General features: G+C 44.3%; 1 protein-coding gene across 1 annotated transcript in view; it reads left to right on the top strand.

Moving 5' to 3' along the window:
• Positions 1-20,329, top strand: part of RECQL4 (RecQ like helicase 4) — a 261,221-nt gene that overhangs the window by 106,659 nt on the left and 134,233 nt on the right. Inside the window, exon 12 of the mRNA XM_030220936.1 lies at positions 6,075-6,211. Coding sequence (XP_030076796.1) covers positions 6,075-6,211 — 137 coding nt within the window. The remainder of the gene's footprint in view (positions 1-6,074; positions 6,212-20,329) is intronic.

The following is a 20,329-nucleotide window of genomic DNA, read 5'->3' as shown; positions in this document are numbered from 1 at the left end:
ACAAAAACAAAATAAAAAAAAAATAATGATTAAGATATATATAATGGGGGGCCCAGTTCACAGCGAGAGCCAGGAGCTTCTTGGACCAGGAACAGATCCTCTGCACAGTGCGTCCACTCACAGATGAGCCCCAGTTTCACCGAAAGAAACTCCCCTTTTTATAAGACTACGGAAAGTTACAAGAATGTACATGAGGATGCAGTCACATGCTTCTGGCCCAAGTAAACAAACCACTGGCCAGGTGGCTCATCTACTGAACTCCAAGCATATCCTGTTTCCCTCCTGCACAAACTGAATTGGTTAGAGATGTGCCTTATCTTCCACATTCCAACTTGCTTTTGTATTTACAAGGAAAGTTACTTTCAGTCAAAGGCAGAAGACTTCAGAGTTCATTATCGGACAAAGCAGGGTTGAAAAGCAATCCTTTAAATCTTCCATTATAGGGGGGAACCTATATATGGGTACAGTGGGTTTGTGGTGAGTTTTGTAGAGCTCGCTGTTTCCTCCACAAATGTAACAGGTGGTGGGGGATGGGGCTGGGTCCGCCTGTCTGAAGTGCACTGCACCCACTAAAACTGCTACAGGGACCTGCATGCACTGTCATGGACCTGAGTATGACATCTGAGGCTGGCATAGAGGCTGGCACAAAATATTTTGAAAAGATGTTTTTTGAGGGTGGGAGGGGATTAGTGACCACTGGGGGAGTAACAGGAGGTCATCCCCAATTCCCTCCAGTGGTCATCTGGTCATTTTGGGCACCTTATTGTGCCTTATTCATAAAAAAAAAGCACATCCGGATGAAAACGTTCAAGTGTTCGTCAGGGACATCCTCGCTTTTTTTGATTATGGGTCAAAGACGTCCAAGTGTTAGGCACGCCCAAGTCCCGCCTTCGATATACCTCTGACACGCCCCCTTGAAATTTGGATATCCTTGCGATGGACTGCAGTTGGAGATATCCAAAATCGGGTTTCGATTATACCAATTTGGATGTTTCTGGGAGAAGGACATCCATCTTTCGATTTATGTCGAAAGATGGACGTCCTTCTTCGAAAATGAGCCTCAAAGTCAATGAACAATTTTGCCATTTTACACAATATATGTATATAATTATTTAGTGGCAAATTATGGACATTATTCAGCTTTGTTTGTGTAAGCTGAGAATTAGGGCTTCTAAGATTATCCAACACAAGCAGGCTGTACTTAACTTCAGGGCTGTCTGCAAGCTGCAGCTGTGAGAGCAGCGAAACAAGAGGTTCTTGTTGAAGGGACAGAAGGAATCAGAAAACAACACAGTGGGAACCAGGAAATAAGCAGTGCAACATACAGCCTGCAGCTTGCAGACAGCCCTGAAGTTAAGTACAGACTGTTTGTGTTGGATAAAGATCCGCAAACAAAGTGCTATTGACTCAGGGAATGAATGAATGGGGGGTGTATAGATAACCTGTGAGATAGGGAGCTGCATGAATAAGCTGGGCTGAATAAGGTCAAGACTGAGCACTGTATCAAGCCGTATTTAAGTGTAAGGAAGACAGAATCAGTTGCAGAAAATATTCTGCTCAGTACACTGTGAAGCTGTATTTCCGAGGGCAGGAGTCACTGGTTTTTCTCCTAATGGGAGTTTTTTTCCAATTGACTTAAGAGACCTGGCCTCTGAAAGATTTTGATAGCAAATACAAGACCAGTGATAATAACTACTTTCAGCAAACAGCTTGAGTGCATGTATGAATATATTGTGCAAATGTGTTCTGAATAGAACAGTCAAGCTGGGAAGTTTTGAGGTCCTCTTAATAAAATTAAGAATTGTGATCAACAATCAGATGTGGATGTTTGGAGCAGAATATTTTGAATACCAAGTGGTAAACATTACAAGGATTAGAATTCAATTCTGGTTGCCATATCTCAAAAAAGATATAACAGAATTAGAAAAGGTTCAAAGAACAGGTAGAAGTAAATCGATTTTTCACTGTTTCCAAAAGTACAAAGACCAAGGGATACTCAATGAAATTACATGGAAATACTTTTAAAATATACAGGAGGAAATATTTTTTCGCTCAAAGAATAGTTTATCTCTGGAACTCGTTGCTGGAGGATGTGGTGACAGCAGTTAGCATATATGGGTTTTAAAAGGTTTTGGACAAGTTCATGGAGGAAAAGTCCATAGTCTGTTATTGAGATGGACATGGGGGAAGTCACTGCTTGCCCCGGGATTGGTAATATAGAATGATGCTACTAATTGGTTTTGTTCCAGGTACTTGTAACCTGGCTTGGCCACTGTTAGAAGCAGGATACTGGGCTGGATGGACCATTGGTCTGACCAGTATGGCTATTTTTATGTTGTTATGTAATCAGATCAAGCATTCCTCCTGTCCAGCAGATGAAATGCAGGTCTGGAGAACAATGATGTCCATAGTTAATTCAGACATACTCCCTGCAAGTGCCGGCACTGATGCTCTCTTGATTGCCAGAGTGTCCTTGAACTGGCAGGCAGTGTAGAAATGTAGGACATGTAGGAAACATTCAGGCAACCGATGGATGTACTAAAGCAAATAACACAAGCATTAATGATAACTAAAATCATAATATCATAGTATGAAATAATGTTCAAAATTTTCATAAATGAGTATATGTAGCAGATAAATGAATATATGTACAAAAGGTGTTGGTAAAGTCTTAACAAAAAAAAAAAAAAAACTACTTGCATCAAGGTTAGTACATTACTTGACAAAATAAATGTAATGGATATTATTGGAGGGATTGATCACTAGTAGCCTCTACAAAATCTTGTAATCTCATGTTCACTGGAGGTGAACTTTTGCGAACAGTGCAACAGAGAGTCCAAACTTCTCACATCCAAACAAAGGAAATCGGAACAGGATGGGCAAAGGATGGTGAAAACAGGAACAACAAAAGTGGTGGACAGTCATAAGGACCATCAGTCAAAACAGAAACATCTTGGTTGTGGTCTGAATGTCTGTACTATCAACAGCGAGTTCAATTGTATGATAGTCTGAAAAGATCAACCTATTCAGTTCTGGGGTAAAATCGATGGAATGACCACAGAAAGTATCCATGAGTTCAGTTTAACTACATACAGGATCCGCTTATAGAGAAGAGAAAGAAATTCCACCAACATTAACAAATGAATACTTGTGAACAGCAATTAAACTTTACTGGGCAATGGAAAAACAGTCGGTGATGTCATGCCTAATACTCATGACTGTCAGTTCAGTTTGGGGTGTAGTAACCAACCAAACATTATTTACAATGGCAACAGTTGTGTCTGAAAAATTGTCAAACTTGGTCATAGTAACCTTTCATTTCTCTTGCACATTTGCAGTGGACAAACCTTCAGTGGTATCTTTCAGGAAAGGTTTACCAAGGCATAACCCGTATATATTTTTGATTCTCTGACAAAGAACCAAATTAAGAACTACATAGTAACACAGAGGAGCATAATCGAACGGCGCTGGCCATCTATATGGACGGCGCCGCAAACAGCGGTCCCGAACCATATTATCGAAAAAGATGGCCGGCCATCTTTCGTTTTGATAATACGCTTGGGGCCGGCCAAATGTCAGAGATGGCTGGGTTTGAGATGGCCAGCATCGTTTTTTGCCGATAATAGAAACTGAGGCCGGCCATCTCAAACCCGGCCAAATCCAAGGCATTTGGTCATGGGAGGGGCCAGCATTTGTAGTGCACTGGTCCCCCTGATATGCCAGGACACCAACCGGGCACCCTAGGGGGCACTGCAATGGACTTCAAAAATTGCTCCAAGGTGCATGCATACCTCCCTTACCTTGGGTGCTGAGCCCCCCAAATCCCCCCCAAACCCACTCCCCACAACTGTACACCACTACCATAGCCCTTAGGGGTGAAGGGGGGCACCTACATGTGGGTACAGTGGGTTTTGTGGGGGGTTTGGAGGGCTCAACACTTTACCACCACAAATGTAACTGGTGGGGGGGGGATGGACCTGGGTCCGCCTGGCTGAAGTGAACTGCACCCACTAAAACTGCTCCAGGGACCTGCATACTGCTGTCATGGAGCTGGGTATGACATTTGAGGCTGGCATAAAAATGTTTTTAATTTTTTTTTTTTTACGGTGAGAGGGGGGTTGGTGACCACTGGGGGAGAACTGGGAGGTCATCCCCGATTCCCTCTGGTGGTCATCTAGTCAGTTTGGACACTTTTTAGTTTTTGTTACGTTTGTACCCCGCGCTTTCCCACTCATGGCAGGCTCAATGCGGCTTACATGGAGCAATGGAGGGTTAAGTGACTTGCCCAGAGTCACAAGGAGCTGCCTGTGCCTGAAGTGGGAATCGAACTCAGTTCCTCAGTTCCCCAGGACCAAAGTCCACCACCCTAACCACTAGGCCACTCCTCCACTCTGGTATGCCTCCGACATGTCCCCTTGAAGTTTGGCCAGCTCCGTGACAGACTGCAATTGAGGCCGGCCAAAATCGGCTTTCAATTATGCCGATTTCGCCGGACTTTAGAGATGGCCGGCCATCTCCCGATTTGTGTCAGAAGGTGGCCGGCCTTCTCTTTCTAAAATAAGCAGGATAGTAACATAGTAAATGACGGCAGATAAAAACCTGTATGGTCCATCCAGTCTGCCTAACAAGATAAACTCATTTTACATGGTATGTGATACTTTATATGTATACCCGAGTTTGATTTGTCCTTGCCTTTCTCAGGGCACAGACCGTAGAAGTCTGCCCAGTACTGTTCTTGTACTATGTTTTGAAGCTAACATCGAAGCCCCTTAAATTTACACTGCAGCCCATCCCTATCTATTCAGTCACGATCAGGGCGTAGACCGTAGAAGTCTGTCCAGCTCCTGTTTTGTTTCCAAATTACCAGCGTCACCACCCAATCTCCGCTAAGATTCTGTGGAACCATTCCTTCTAAATAGGATTCCTTTGTGTTTATCCCACGCACGTTTGAATTCCATTACCGTTTTCATCTCCATCACCTCCTGCGGGAGGGCATTCCAGATATCCACCACCCTCTCCGTGAAAAAAAAAATAAGTATTGTTGTGAATATTCCTGTTGGTAAGCTTTGTATTCGGGAGCCTCTACACAGAGGTAAAGGTTGTCTTTCTGAGTACCATTGGAAAGGCAGTACCTAAGTAGAAAGCTATCTGAATTTGAATAGGTTCATTTGGAAGTTGGGAAAAGCATCTCAAATGGCTTTGGAAGGAACCAGATAAATTGGAATTTGACCTTGAATCAGATTGCTGATATTACTATCCAATTCTTTAAACAAATCATAGGTAAGTTCACATGCAGGTTGCATGAAAGAAGTTACTTCATTCATCAGGCCTTTGATCATAAATAATTAAACAGTATTAATGTCAGTTTTGTGTGAGTAAGTTAACTGTGACTGTATCCTGAATAGTCTTGCCTTGGGCAGTTAACTGATGTTGCTGTGAACTGATATCAGACCTAATATCTATCATATCAGCTTGAAATTATTTCACAGTAGATTGTAATTTACTAATGGAGACAGCATTAGCAATAAACATGGATGATCCTTAAAGTGATCCTAAGGCGGTAAACAGAAGGGTACCAGTTACAAAACCAAAAAATCTTTCAGACCTAGCATTTTGTGACTGTATGGGTTGGCTATCACTTTCTCTAATTGATAAATCGTTTGGCAAGACTTTGTTAGGCTATAAGGCCACGCTATCACTCAATTTTTTAATTAAAGAAAATTTGCCCGGAGCATATTACAAGTTTGTTAAATATCTAGATTTTTATATTTTTATTTTATTTCATTTGGTGTATCCTGTTCTGAGAACACCTATGACAGGTACCTGCAGTTTAAATCTTCAAAGTAGTTTGGTTAAAAATTATTTCTTAAGTAAATGTATGTATTCGTACTGATCCTACTACCATTATTTTATGTAGAGATATGCAGATGTAGTCTTTCAATAAGGCTTTTTTATTCAATGCATGTATCCTGAAAGAGCAAGAAAGAAGGCTCTTCCCTTTAAAATATTACATGGGGTTATACAAATCTGCCTGGTATGCTCTCCTCTATTCCTTTCTGTTATTTCCTTTGCAGGTCTGTCCACGCTAGTTGTCCTGTCCACTGGAATGGGGAAGTCTCTGTGCTACCAGCTTCCTGCATACTTATACGCCAAAAGATCAAAATGCATTACCCTAGTGATATCCCCATTAGTATCATTAATGGATGACCAGGTAATATGGAGAATGATGACCCATCATGATATGATATAGTATTTATATTCTGCCAACTCCCAAAAAAAGGTTCAAAGCAGATTACAAGAAATCAGTATATAACAGACAATAATTACAAGAGTAAATAACAGAAAATTATTGTAATAGATATTCTCCGAGGACAAGTAGGCTGAATTATTCTCACAGATGGGTTGACGATCCACATCGGCCCGGGAACCAACATAACACATAGCAAAAAAGAAAAAACTTTGCTAGAGTCTTCTAGCGCGCGTGCAGCACCGCACATGCGCGGACTGTCTTCCTGCCCGTCGAGCAACCACACTCCTCAGTTTCTTTTCTTTCACATGAGGAGTGACAGCTATTTCTGTGGCTCTTCTGTGTGTGCCTGAGAAAGAGCCTTCTAAAAATTTTTGATTTTTTTTCCTTCGGTTCTTTGCTTTTCAGTTTCATTCTGTGTTAAAAAAAAAAAAAAAAAAAAAGAGTATTCCCCTTATTTTCTTAGTTTTTGTTTTTCCCCGTTATGTTTGAATCTTATTTATTATTAGTTGACATGAACAGTTAACAAATACTAGTCAAAAAAGATACATTACAAAGGAAGGTCATCCAAAATCACATATGCAGCATAGTAAATTACAATAGTGCATTTATATTTCTCCCCAACCCACCCACCCATCCTCCCTCCCTCCCTACCAGTGTCAACTATTGTTCCTAGGGCATTCACAACTTTCTAATTAATGTCTAAGCTACATATATAACGTAGTTGGCCGGTGTTGCCCACCTAATGTGTCTCATTGGCTTGGCCTCCTCCCAGCTATACCCACCCTCTTCCCTTCCCTTCAGGTTCCTATGGATTCAGCAATATGTAATGTTTGGGTCTCTTATAGATACCAAATATCTAAAGTGGTGATGTCTGTCACACTATTTTACTCATCTAGGATGACTGCATTGTTCTACGGTACTGAACGAGGGCCCTCTTATCAGGAGCATCACACAACATTGTCCTCACTAATTGGTTCCCCGTGTGATGCCGAATACAAGAGGGCATCTGGTAAGGATTAGAAATTCAGCAGTAAGCTTCTCGCTCTGGACGGGAGAGTGACCCAAAGTGCCTCCCACTGCGCCCGAAACCCCTGGCCCGCTGGACCGTCCAGATCATGTATCCCGCATCTATCAATTCTTATTTGTTTCACTAATTGCGATCGCCATATCTGCAGAGGGGGAGTTTCCTTCATTCTCCAGAATTGCAAAATGGAAGTTATTCCAAAATATATTGCTATCTTTGCAAATGCCTTAAAGCCTTCTGGGGGGTCTGTAGAATACTGAAAGATATTAAATAAAATTAAAGGATCCCACACTAGAGTACAGTTCCATAATTGGTCCACCCCCCCTATAACCTGTTTCCAGAACCGCTCTATGCAGGGACAACTCCAGAACATATGGCCGAGAGAGGCAGAACCATGGTTGCATTTTGGGCATGCTCCTGTTGTATTAAACCCTGCTTTCTGTGCTCTGTGAGGAGATATATGTGTTCTAAGCAGCCAGCGATATAGCCGTTCCCTTTGTGGGATGGAAAGCCGCTGCTTGTAGATAGATTTCAAATATGATCTATATTCTCCTTCGGTAAATGTACAACCTAAGTCCCTCGACCACTCCTGCGCTAATCGCCGGAAGTCTATCTCTTCTGTAGTGTCTTTGAGTTGTTGGTGATGAAATTTCAGTGGAACCTTAAGCTGTGATCCCAGAGTGAACTCCTCTGCAAGAACCTCTACTACATCTTCCGTAAGATCTGTCCACTCTAGGGAGGCTACATAGTGGTGTAATTGATGATATGCAAATCGGTGCGTCGGAGGAATCCCATATCGGGACTGTAATTCCGTGAATGGGAGAATTTGTCCCTCTTCTGTAACTATATGCGCCAGATATATGATCCCCTTTTTCGCCCAACTTTTAAATATACTGACCCCTTGACCTGGTGAAAATGCTGGGTTATCACAAATTGACATCCAGGGAGATATTCGGGGGGAGAAACGATGACGCCTACATACCCACCTCCAAGTTTCCCTGAGAGATCTCAATAACGGGTGTCTCTGAAATGCCGCTGTGGGAAGTGGAGTCCCGGAGTGAAGCAAGTGACTAAAATGTGTATCCGTAAACATCAAGGTCTCCACTGGTGTTATGGAAAAATCTGATGTTCCCCTGTACCAATCGTTTATGTGCCGCATGGAACTCGCTATTGTCAAAAATTTGATATTTAAAAGTCCCATGCCGCCCCCTTCTCTTGGGGATGCTATCTGGTGGTACGGTATTCTAGGTTTCTTCCCTTGCCACAGATATGTTTGTATTAAATGCTGCAGCCGCTTGTCATCTCTATGTTTCAAAAAGAGAGGTAATTGTTGAAAGACATAGAGCCACCTGGGGGCGATCATCATGTTGAATAACGCAATTCTACCCCAAATAGTGAGTGGTAACTCCCTCCACATCAACAACTTACTTTTAGTCATTTCCAACAGTGGGGCAATGTTTTCCTTATACATGATGGTTTTATCCCAGGTAATGTATACCCCCAGATACTTCATTTTCGCTGTCTCCCATCTAAGAGGGGTCTCCTCTTTCCAGAGTAAATCAGTGTCCGCGTCCATAGACATCGCACATGACTTAGACAGGTTGAGGCCAAACCCCGACAGCGCCCCATATTCCTCTATCAGTGTCAAGGCTGTCTTAAAGGACTCTTGTGGGTTGGTCAGTACCAGGAGAATATCGTCAGCATAAGCCAAAGCTCGAACCTCTTGCTCACCCAGCTGCACTCCACTGATTCTAGGGTCATAGTTTAAAAGACGCAGCAGTGGCTCCAATGTTAGATCGAACAGGAGTGGTGACAAGGGGCAGCCCTGCCGTGTTCCCCTACCTATCTGAAATCTAGCTGAAAGCCCCCCGTTTGCAGTCACATGTGCTTCCATACCCGTATATAAAGCCGCTATGGCCTGTTTTATTCCAGCAGGGGCCCCTATCCAATTTAACATATGAAACAAAAAATCCCATCCTACCCTGTCAAAAGCCTTGGTGGCATCTAGGCTTATCAAGATCCCAGGGGTTTTTTCAAATCGGCATCGTGCCATTGCGAGTAAGACACGTCGAATATGTAGCACAGAGTGTCTATTGGGGAGAAATCCCACCTGTGTAGATTCAATCACGCTGGGTAAGCACTTGTTAAGTCGTGAGGCCAGAATCTTCGCTAAAAGCTTAATATCGACGTTAATTAACGATATAGGCCTGTAAGACTCTGGTTCCTCAGCGGCTTTCCCGGGTTTCAACAGTAATGATATACATGCAGTATTTTCATGTAATGGGAACCTCCCCTCCTGAATCACCGCTTGATGATATTCAGATAGTGGCCTTATCAACTGGGGTTGCAACAGTTTATAAAATTCTCCGGAATACCCATCTATCCCTGGTGCCGAATATGATTTCAACCCTTTTATAGCTTCTGATAGCTCCTTTGGCATAATGGGACCCGCTAGATATGCGATATCAGAATCTCCGAGCTTTGGCATCTGGGCTTTTTTAAGAAATTCAGTCATATGTGCCTCCCCGGTTGGCTGTTCGGCAGTGTATAACTGTGTAAAGTGCTCCTGAAATATTTGCAGAATCTTATCTGGGCTATTGGTAAGGCTTCCCGTCTTTTCTTTCAGAGCCGATATGGTTCTACCTCCTCCCCGTTTCCGAACCACCCGGGCCAGCATGCTCCCTACTCTGTTCCCAAATCTGTGGAACCTATATTTTAGGAAAGTTCTATCTTTAACCACTCTTTCATGTAACAATGAGTTCACAGCTGCCTGTACAGCCAAATATGCTTCCCTATTTACTGTAGTTTGCCGTTCTATATAGCGACGTCTAGCCTTCTGTAATTGCCTATTCAGGTGTAAGAGGCTAGCTGCGTTCTTTTTCCGCTTACTTGCTATATAAGCGATCAGATCTCCCCGGAGTACTGCTTTACCAGCACACCAGAACAATTGCGGATCAGACTTGTGTTCTTTGTTAAATGATTCGTAGTCTTCCCATTTTTTAACCAAGAATTTATGAAAAGATTTATCTTTAACTAGGTGATTGGGAAATCTCCACTGTCTGTGTATCTGAAAGTTGTTTGGCGCTCCCAACTCTAACCAGACAGGGCTGTGATCAGAAATCAACATCTCCTCGATCTCTGAGTCACGGACACATTGAAACAAAGCTGGTGAAATAAGCATGTAGTCTAGCCTGCCCCAAGTCCCATGTGCTCTGGACTGATGTGTGTATTCTCTGGAATCTGGATGTAAGTTTCGCCATGCGTCTATCACGGAGAGAGAGTTACTAAATTCTTTCAACATCCGTGCCCCCCTCCTACTCTCCGTTCCCCCATATCTCTCCCCTGAATAGTCTATCTTTGGGTCCATTAGTACGTTCATATCCCCTGTAATTATCAATTGCTTGCTTTCATAAGGGAGCAGCTGCCTGGACAGCTCAGGAAAGAAGGAGCTATCAGGCGGTGTGGGGGCGTACACGTTTAGAAGGTATAATTCCCTCCCCTGTAGCCACATTTTAACCAAAATATATCTTCCATTGGGGTCTTGCATAACTGTCTCCACCGTGCAGGCAAGCTGTCGGTGAATGCAGATTGCCACCCCTCCCTTCCGCCCTTCTGGTGAAGCGTGGAACACCTGACCTACCCAGCCCTGTTTGAGTTTTTCATGTTCTGCGGCCGTCAGCTTCGTCTCTTGTAAGCATGCAATATCGGTATTAAGACGCTTTAAATGTGCTAGTATCTTTTTCCTTTTAATGGGAGACGAAATGCCCCCCACATTCCAAGTGACTATTTTACAGTGTGTTACCACAGGTGCATGCTAATGCCAGAATAGTATACCTAAAATGTTCAGCCGCCGGGACCCAGCCCTTTCCCAGCAGCTGTGAATGTTGTGTGCTTAGACATCTTGACCACACTTTTTCATTTTGTATAACCTGAGTGTGAGACCTGACCCTTGTGTTCCATAATTCTCCCTTCCCGAAGTATAGAATCCCATTAGAACCCCATCTCCCCCCACCCATTCCTATCTCTTGGTGAAAACCCCTTCCCTTTTAGCTTAAACTTCTCTCCTTCCTACAGTTGTAATACCGCTATGTGGCTCGTCCCCCCCTATTGTCTCCCGTCCCCCCATCCCAATGAGGGGTCCGCCCCCACCCCTCTGAAGATATAGTGAAATCTAGTCTAACGCCTCTGCCGTGAAGACCCCCTAATCTGTTATTAACACAACTGGAACATTTTAACATATTAACTCGAGATCCACATTTTCTTTAACAAGAGCAACTTAGCTTGCATAGGTGCATTGTCGGTATTTTCTTAGGAAGCTGGAAACCAGGCAAAATCTTCTGTTCCCTGAGAAATCTACAAAATATTAAATCATGTCGGCGCTTCAACTGGTGCAAGCAGTTCAGAGTCCATAAACTTTTGGGCCTCTGAAACAGAGTGAAACGAACGCCATCTATTTCCATGATGAATCTTCAAAACAGCCGGATATATCAACATGAATCTTGCTTTTCTGTGTACCAATGTTGTGCAAAGAGGGTGAAACCGGCGCCTTTGCTCTTGTACACCAGCTGAATAATCTTGAAAAATTTTTATTGGTGACCCATCATATTGTAAAGACTCTCTTTTCAGTCTGAAGCCCCTCATGATTTCCTCCTTGTGCAAGTAATTGTGTACTTTAATTATCACCAGTCTTGGTCTTTGTTGTCCTTGCTGCCAGCGACCAAGCCTATGGGCCCGTTCTATACACAGTTCTCCGTAGCTGTCTGACAGGGCTAGTTCCTTTTTAAGCCAGTTTTCCAACAGATGTCCTAGTGATTTCTCAGGGATTGCTTCAGGTAGGCCGACAATGCGTAAATTGCACCTCCTCGCTCTAATTTCCATGTCCTCGATCTTGTCTTGTTGTGCTTTAAGTTGTTCCATCAGACGTGTGACATCTGGGACATTCAGCGCCCTCGTGTCTTCTACTGCTGAGATTCTGCTTTCCGCCTCTCCCATTCGCCTCACCGTGTCAGCTGTGGTGGCTTCTAAGTTGCTCATTTGGCGCTCTAACAAATCAAATCTCGGGTTCAGTGCGGCGCTAACAGCCATAGTGATCTGAGCTAGTTGTTTTTCAGAGAAATCACCAAGCTTTTCAAGTTTCCCTTCTGCCATCTTGGTCTCAATGGGTGGCGGGGAATTCTTCACTTTATCGTATTTAGTGCCGCTTCTGGTTGTTCCTGAGGACTTGGGCCTCAAAAATTGATCCATACAGAGAGTGTTGTAATTTTCACTAATCTCTGTGCGTCTGATCTCGTGATGTTAACGTTTTTACCTGTGGGCAATGCCACGGCGTGGTAGAACAGGCTTCCACGAGTCCAACGGAACAGGCAGTTAGGTTTAGAAGTCTATTGAGCCAGTTCTTCACCCTTATCCAGGCCGCAATTGTAGTCCCTTTCCGGGTTCTGTTTCAGCTAGTTGTCTAAGCTGAGCTCACTGCCTTCAGTCTACCAGCAAACTGCTGTTTTATTAGTGCACAATCCTGTTATGTAGGCTCTGTTTTTGTTGCTGTCAGAATTGAATTTAAGCCAGGCAGTTTTAATATTTGTTGTAATTTAATGTTGATTCGCCCTGCTCTACTTGTCAGTATAGCTTCCACTCAACTATCACAAGTGCTGCGCTGGTAGACTTTACTAAAATGTCCGTGCACTTGTGTGCGGGGCCAATTTGCACTCTGTGGAAGACGTTAATACTCTTGGTTCCTTATAATGTACGATTAACCTCGGGTCTCTCCGGGTTTCGGTATCCCGTTCAATCTCTTCTCGTCAGTGGGATGGGGGGACAGAAAACGAAAGCGGCGTCTATGTGTTATACTCCCGCTCCCATTATGCCGCTATGCCTTGACCTCCCCGGAGAACCGTCTCAACAATCTTACTCTGCACGCCGTTCTTCTGCGCAGCTGTCTCACTGTTTTCCTTCACTGTGAGCCGCTGGCCGCCATCTTGGGTCTGAGCGCGTGCGACGTTATTGCCCGTTGTTCCCGCACTGCAGAGCGTGTCGGTGGGCATTCGGAGGTGACTTCTGACTCCGGTGGGTTTAAGGTATCTCCTAGATGTTGCGGGGAGGGTCCAGGGAGCGGGGGGGCAAAGAGCCTGCCAGCGGTGTTACGGAGCTCCTCTAGACCGCGGCCATCTTGCCGCTCGGCTCCGCCGGAAGTCTCCTGTTTTTCCCCGTTAAAGTTTCCTTTTATTTCGTAGCAGCCGACTCTGACACTGACTGCTCCACCGACCCTGCAGCCTTCTCGTATGGCGGCTCTCGACGAGCACATACGGGCCTTGCTTCCAGAGCTACTGGAAGGACTACTGTGCCAATCTGCTTCGGCGTCAGGGGGTGCTTGCACCTGCCATGTTGTCTGCTGCAGCTGGGTCTGGCCCTCCACCCACGGTGAGGCCCTCAACTTCGGTGCCGCTTGTGGCTCCGGTATCGGCGGCCACCCAGGTCGATTCCCCATCGAAATTGGTGGAGGAAGCTTTGCCGCAGTCCATACAGGAGTCACCCTCTCTGTGAAAAAATACTTCCTGACATTAGTCCTGAGTCTGCCCCCCTTCAACCTCAATTTATGTCCTCTAGTTCTACCGCCTTCCCGTCTCCGGAAAAGGTTCATTTCAAATATTTGAACTTCTGTATCATATCACCCCTGTTCCTCCTTTCCTCCAAGGTATACATGTTCAGGTCAGCAAGTCTCTCCTCGTACGGTTTGCAACACAAATCCCATACCATTTTCGTAGCTTTTCTTTGCACCACTTCCAGTCTTTTTCATCTTTAAAGTGACAGATCGCCTCAGGCGGGCCTTCCCTCACTGTGTTCCGCCCTCCTCTGATGTAATTTCCTATTTCCGCGAGGACGGGACACAGTGAAAGACGGCCCACCCGAGGCGATCTGCCGCTTTCACACAGAAGGCGTTACGCTGCCAATTTCGAGAAAATGTAGGGGGCCGGGTGGCAGACAGAAGGGAGCTGAGGGAAGTAAATATTTGGTTCAAGGCTTGAGACTTTGGTTCAAGATCTAAAATGATTACAGGCCTGTGTCTCTGACTTGAACTCCAGTGTTGAAACACTGCAGAGCAAGAAGAAACACGCAAGGGTGGGGGTCTATCTTGCAGAGTTGCATGAATGTGGCAATATGGTGGTAACAGATGTTCAGAAATACAGAACTCATGATCTGTTGTGACACTCTCATGTAGCAGAATGAGGAGCAGGCGTGAGTGGGAAAGAGCAGAGTAACATCGTTTAGCAACAGTGTGGTCACAGATGTTCTTGAAAAACAGAACAAAGATGATTTAGATTTCCAGTAAAAGCTAGTCTATCGTTGACCTTTCCAGTAAATATTAACCAACTTACTACCATAACCAGTCAGTGTTAACTATGACATTAACATAGACCCAATAAGGTGTAATTACTGTCATATTACCCGTATCTTGAATGGACATATAAAAATGAGTGTACTTCCTACAAGCCAGAGAGACAGCCATAGAGCTGCTCCCTCATGAGAAACCAATTAATTGTAACTGAATTGGCAAGTAACCCAATTGCTTTCTCATAAGTAACTTTGAGTCTTTTATATCCACTAATTGGCATTAGCATCAGAGACTCAGACCCAGAAAACACCTATGTGTAGCTGTGGTATTATATTTCCATAATTGACTGTAACTGGTGCTTGTATATTCTTTGGAGTCTCAGATAACTACTGATTTGACTTGTACCTGGTAAATAAAATTTGAGTTGTACTTCTCATCACAAATGGTGTTCTGTAAACTGCACTTACTGAGCAATAGCTAATTATAATTATACTTGGTGGTTTAGAAATAAAAGTATCTAATTGCTTTCTCAATAGCAGCCTTGGGTATATTCATTTCTAGATAGTAGTGGCTGGACCACTATACTAGGAAGAATGGGGATACCCTAAAATTATTTACACTGTCCTCCCATACCTCTGGTGGGAAAGACTTGCCGAAACTCAAGCAAGACCGCGGAACCATGATCTTAATTGCACCTTGCTGGCTACGTCAGATTTGGTTCCCTCTTCTTCTTGAATTGTCTTTTGAGAAACCGTGGAGATTAGAGTGTTTTCCGACCCTCATCACCCAGAACAAGGGATCGCTTCTACATCCCAATCTCCAGTCTCTGGCTCTGAAATCCTGGATGTTGAGAGCCTAGAATTTGCTTCCTTGGGTCTTTCGGAGGGTGTCTCCTGGGTCTTGCTTGCTTCCAGAAAAGATTCCACTAAGAGGTGTTACTCTTTTAAATGGAGGAGGTTTGCCATCTGGTGTGACACTAAAGCCCTAGATCATCTCTCTTGTCCTACATAGACCCTGCTTGAATACCTTCTACACTGGTCAAAGTCTGGTCTTGTCGCGTCCCTTACCGGTGACACTCTCCCCGCAGTGGTGCCTCGCTCAGGGTCCGCAGGAGGAGGCGTGGGCTGGGAGGATCGGGCCATCGCGGGCCATTTGCAGCGCTTCAGAGGGACTTTGCTGGCCACCTGGACTGCACCGGCTCGCCGCTACTGGTCGGTGGCGGTTGGGGAGCGCCGGCCATCTTGGCAGCGCCGGCTTACACGATGGAGAGAGTCTCTTCCGGGTGCAGAGCCCAGGAGCACCAGGGACACTCCTCCAACAACTGGATTGGCCGTTCGCAGCTGGACACTGCCTCCTCTCTGTTGGCCGGCCAATCCAGAGGCCTTGGGCTGGCTGAAGGCTCCACCCCGGACAGCTGTTTCTTGTCTCTCTGATGGGAGGGGGCTATTTAGGAGCAGCTTCTGGCAACACTCTTTGCTTCGGCTTCTACTTGTGTGGATCCCTGAGTGCTGTGACCTTTTGAACTTCTTTCCCGTTCACAGAACCTTTGCCTGGACCTGGACTTTGCCTTTGGTTGCCGCCTGCCTTAGAACCTTTGCCTGGACCTGGACTTTGCCTTTGTTTACCGCCTGCCTCAGAACCTTTACCTGGACCTGGACTTTGCCCTTGTTTGCCGCCTGTCTCAGAATCTTTGCCTGGACCTGGACTTTGTCTTGCTTGCCATCCACCTTCTGACTCTCGTCCAGACCCGGACTGTGTTGGTGCTTGCTGCCTCTCCTGAGTCCTTTTCGGACCTCCGCCGGAGTTCCAGTCCTGTTTCCTCAGGTAAGACCGGGTTTGTTCGGCTGCCAAACATTGTGTGGCACAGTGGCTCACATCTTCATACTACAGGGATTGACAGGTCTCAAGACCAACTCTGTAAGGGTTCACCTTAGTGCAATTAGTGCTTACCATCAGCGTGTAAAAGGTAAGCCTATCTCTGGACAGCCTTTAGTTCGCTTCATGAGAGGTTTGCTTTTGTCAAAGCCCCCTGTCAAACCTCCACCAGTGTCATGGGATCTCAACGTCGTTCTCACCCAGCTGATGAAAACTCCTTTTGAAACACTGAATTCCTGCCATCTGAAGTATTTGACCTGGAGGGTCATTTTCTTGGTTGTGGTTACTTCAGCTCTTAAGGTCAGTGAGCTTCAGACCCTAGTAGTGGATGCACCTTATACTAAGTTTCATCAGAACAGAGTAGTCCTCCGCTCGCACCCTAAGTTCCTGCCAAAGGTGGTATCTAAGTTCCATCTGAACCAGTCAATTGTCTTGCCAACATTTTTTCCCCATCCTCAGTCCCCCCTAGCGAGAGCAGCGTGCACACCTTGGACTCAAAGAGAGTATTGGCCTTTTACGTGGAGCGGACAAAGCCCTTCAGACAGTCTGCCCAGTTCTTTGTTGCTTTTGATCCCAACAGGAGGGGAGTTGCCATTGGAAAATGCACAATCTCCAATTGGCTAGCAGATTGCATTTCCTTTGTTTATGCCCAGGCTGGACTGACTCTAGAGGGTCATGTCACGGCTCATAATGTCAGAGCCATGGCTGCGTCAGTGGCTCACTTAGTCAGCCTCCCTTGAAGAAATTTGCAAAGCTGCAACGTGGTCTTCAGTCCACACATTCACATCACACTACTGCCTTGAGCAGGATACCTAACGCGACAGTCAGTTTGGGCAGTCGGTGCTGCAGAATATGTTTGGGGATTAGAATACAACTCCACCCACCTAGGCCCATTTTATTCTGTTCCAGGCTGCGCTCTCAGACTAGTTGTATATAGTTTCAGGTTAATCTCTGTTATGTCCTTGCCGTTGCAAGGCCCAATTGACCAATGTTTATTGTTTTGGGTGCGCCTGGATGCTAGGGATACCCCATGTGTGAGAATATTTCAGCCTGCTTGTCCTTGGAAAAAGCAAAGATACTTACCTGTAGCAGGTATTCTCCGATGACAGCAGGCTGAATATTCTCACAATCCCGCCCGCCTCCCCTTGGAGTTGTTTATTTGTTTATCCTTTTGGACTTAATTGAGGTACACACTCACGCGGCGGGCAGGAAGTCCGTGCATACGCAGTGCATCGCTGCACGAGTGCCAGAAGGCTCTGGCAAGTCTTTTGTTTTTTGCTGTGTTTTTATGCTGATTCCTGAGCCGGTGCGGATCGCCGACCCATGTGTGAGAATATTTAGCCTGCTGTCCTCGGAGAATACCTGCTACAGGTAAGTATCTTCACTTTATAGTAAATGACATACTATCTCCAACAGGAGTTACTAAAAACATATCTGCATAAGATGCCAGGGCATTGGGTCAGTACTGGCTTAGAATGAAGTATTTACAGAAACAATGTTTGGGAACTGAATTGGTTCTGAGAATCTGAATTAATTGAAAAGGGAAGAATGTCTCTACTTTCCTTTGGCACTGACAATCTTTCCTGGGTTATTTCCACTGTTGGACCAGCTTCTGCTTGCTTTTGATTCATACACTACAACTTCCCATGTCACCTGTGTTTGGAGACTGTTGACATTAAAAGTGTAATTTTATAAGTCATATCTGCAAGTAAAATAGCATTTTACATACATCTGTAAAGTTATGCCCATATGCATAAGTTTCTCTGACCGGAACAGAGGCATTCCTGAGGATGTGGTATGGGTGGAATTTGCACTTTTGCTTGTATTTTATAGAAGGGAAATTTTTAGGGATGGTTTTGAGGATGGGGGGATAGGTATTGAGGCAACATACATACATTTCTTTTTAGGTAGAAAAGTGCCTGCATAAAAAGGAGGCAAATATGTATGATTCACAAGATCATCTATGGTGAAGCACCGGGATATATGACAAACTTAATCGACCTACCAACCAGAAACATATCCGCATCAGCACTACAATACCTAAACCTCAACTACCAAAGCTGCAAAGGTCTAAAATACAAATCAACCTACGCATCCAGTTTTTCCTACATCAGCACTCAACTATGGAACGCACTACCAAAAACCGTGAAAACCACGTACAACCACCTCCAATTCAGGAAAAAACTAAAAACCCACCTGTTTCAAAAGGCTTACCCCACTGACCCAACTTAAATACCTGAACTCCATGACACTATAACACCACAGTCCGTACTGATCACCAAACAAGCTCATCTGTTCTTGCTATCCTCTTTATGGTCCCACCACATGTTCCTTCATGTGGTCCCTACCCTCCTACCTCAACTTAACCATTATTTGTATTTGTTTTACTCCGGAGTCTATCAACACCTCTCCGGTACCATGTAGCCACATTGAGCCTGCAAATAGGTGGGGAAATGTGGGGTACAAATGTAATAAATATAGGTACTTCTTTCTGAGGCAATTTTCAAAGCATACTTTCACTTCAATACAGAGTTTGCTAGTAAGCACATGTGGACTTTGCATACATTGCAGACCTATGGCTTTTAAGGAATAATTTTATACACACATGCAGGAACCAGGGAATTTTCAAAACGAAAGTGCTTTTCATCCAGACCAGTCTAGATGCATGGATTTTACACTCTGCTACCAACTGGAAGCAGGATACTGGGCTAGTTGGACCATTGGTCTGACCCAGTATAGCTATTCTTATGTTCTCATGTTCATATGTATCTGGTTTGAGGACATCTCTATGTGCAGCCCCCAACAGCAGATGGTAGGCCAGTGATCCTGTGCAGTTTATAGTTTATTAGAATTTGCTTTTTCCGCCAGGACTGACTAGCAGTATGCAGTGGTTTACAATTCAATAAAATATAAATGGAAAGCTACAAAAATTAGCAGGAAAACAAGGGTTCAAAACACACAGAAGAAGAAAAGAACGAGAGGAGAAAAAAAGGAGGAGGGAACGCAAAAAAAAAGAGGAGGGGAGAAACTAGTGGAAGGAAGTAGCTAAAGATGGCTAAGAATTGAGTGTAGGGAGAAAACATTTGTGAACTACCAAGTTTTCAATTTTGATTAAAAATTCTTAAATGAGGTTTAGCACGGATGTCAAGCAGGCGAGAATTCCAGTGAAATGGGGCAACAAAAAAAATAGGCAGCACTTCAGGTGGAATCTAAATGTACAAGTTTGGGACCTGGTAACACTAAATGGTGGTCATTTATTGAATGAAGTAGGCGGACTGGTGAGTATAGAATAGTAAAAGAAGAAAGATAGTGAGGTAAACTGATTTGATGCGATTTGAATGTAAGGACAAATAGCTTGAACAGATAAGTACATACTGTAAGTACATAAGTGTTGCCACACTGAAACAGACAGAAGATCCATCAAGCCCAGCATCCTGTTTCCAGCAGTGGCCAAAGATCCCAAAAGAGTACAATACATTTTATGCTGCTTATCCTAGAAATAAGCAGTGGATTTTCCCCACGTCCATCTTAATAATGGCTTATGGATTTTTCTTATAGGAAGCTGTCCAAACCCCACTAACTAACTGCTTTTACCATATTCTCTGGCAATGACTTCCAGAGTTGAGTGAAGAAATATTTTCTCCGATTTGTTTTAAATTTACTACTTTGTAGTTTCATTACGTTCCCCTTAGTTCTAGTATTTTTGGAAAGAGTAAATACTACTGCTACTAATAGCATTTATATAGCGCTACCAGATGCACGCAGCGCTATACATTTGACATAGAGAGACAGTCCCTGCGCAAAGAGCTTACAATCTAGGTAACACAAACAGACAAGACATTACGGCAAG

This window comes from Microcaecilia unicolor, chromosome 1 (assembly GCF_901765095.1).
Source record: "Microcaecilia unicolor chromosome 1, aMicUni1.1, whole genome shotgun sequence".
Classification (NCBI taxonomy): domain Eukaryota; kingdom Metazoa; phylum Chordata; class Amphibia; order Gymnophiona; family Siphonopidae; genus Microcaecilia; species Microcaecilia unicolor.
This window is presented reverse-complemented; position numbering and strand designations above follow the sequence as displayed.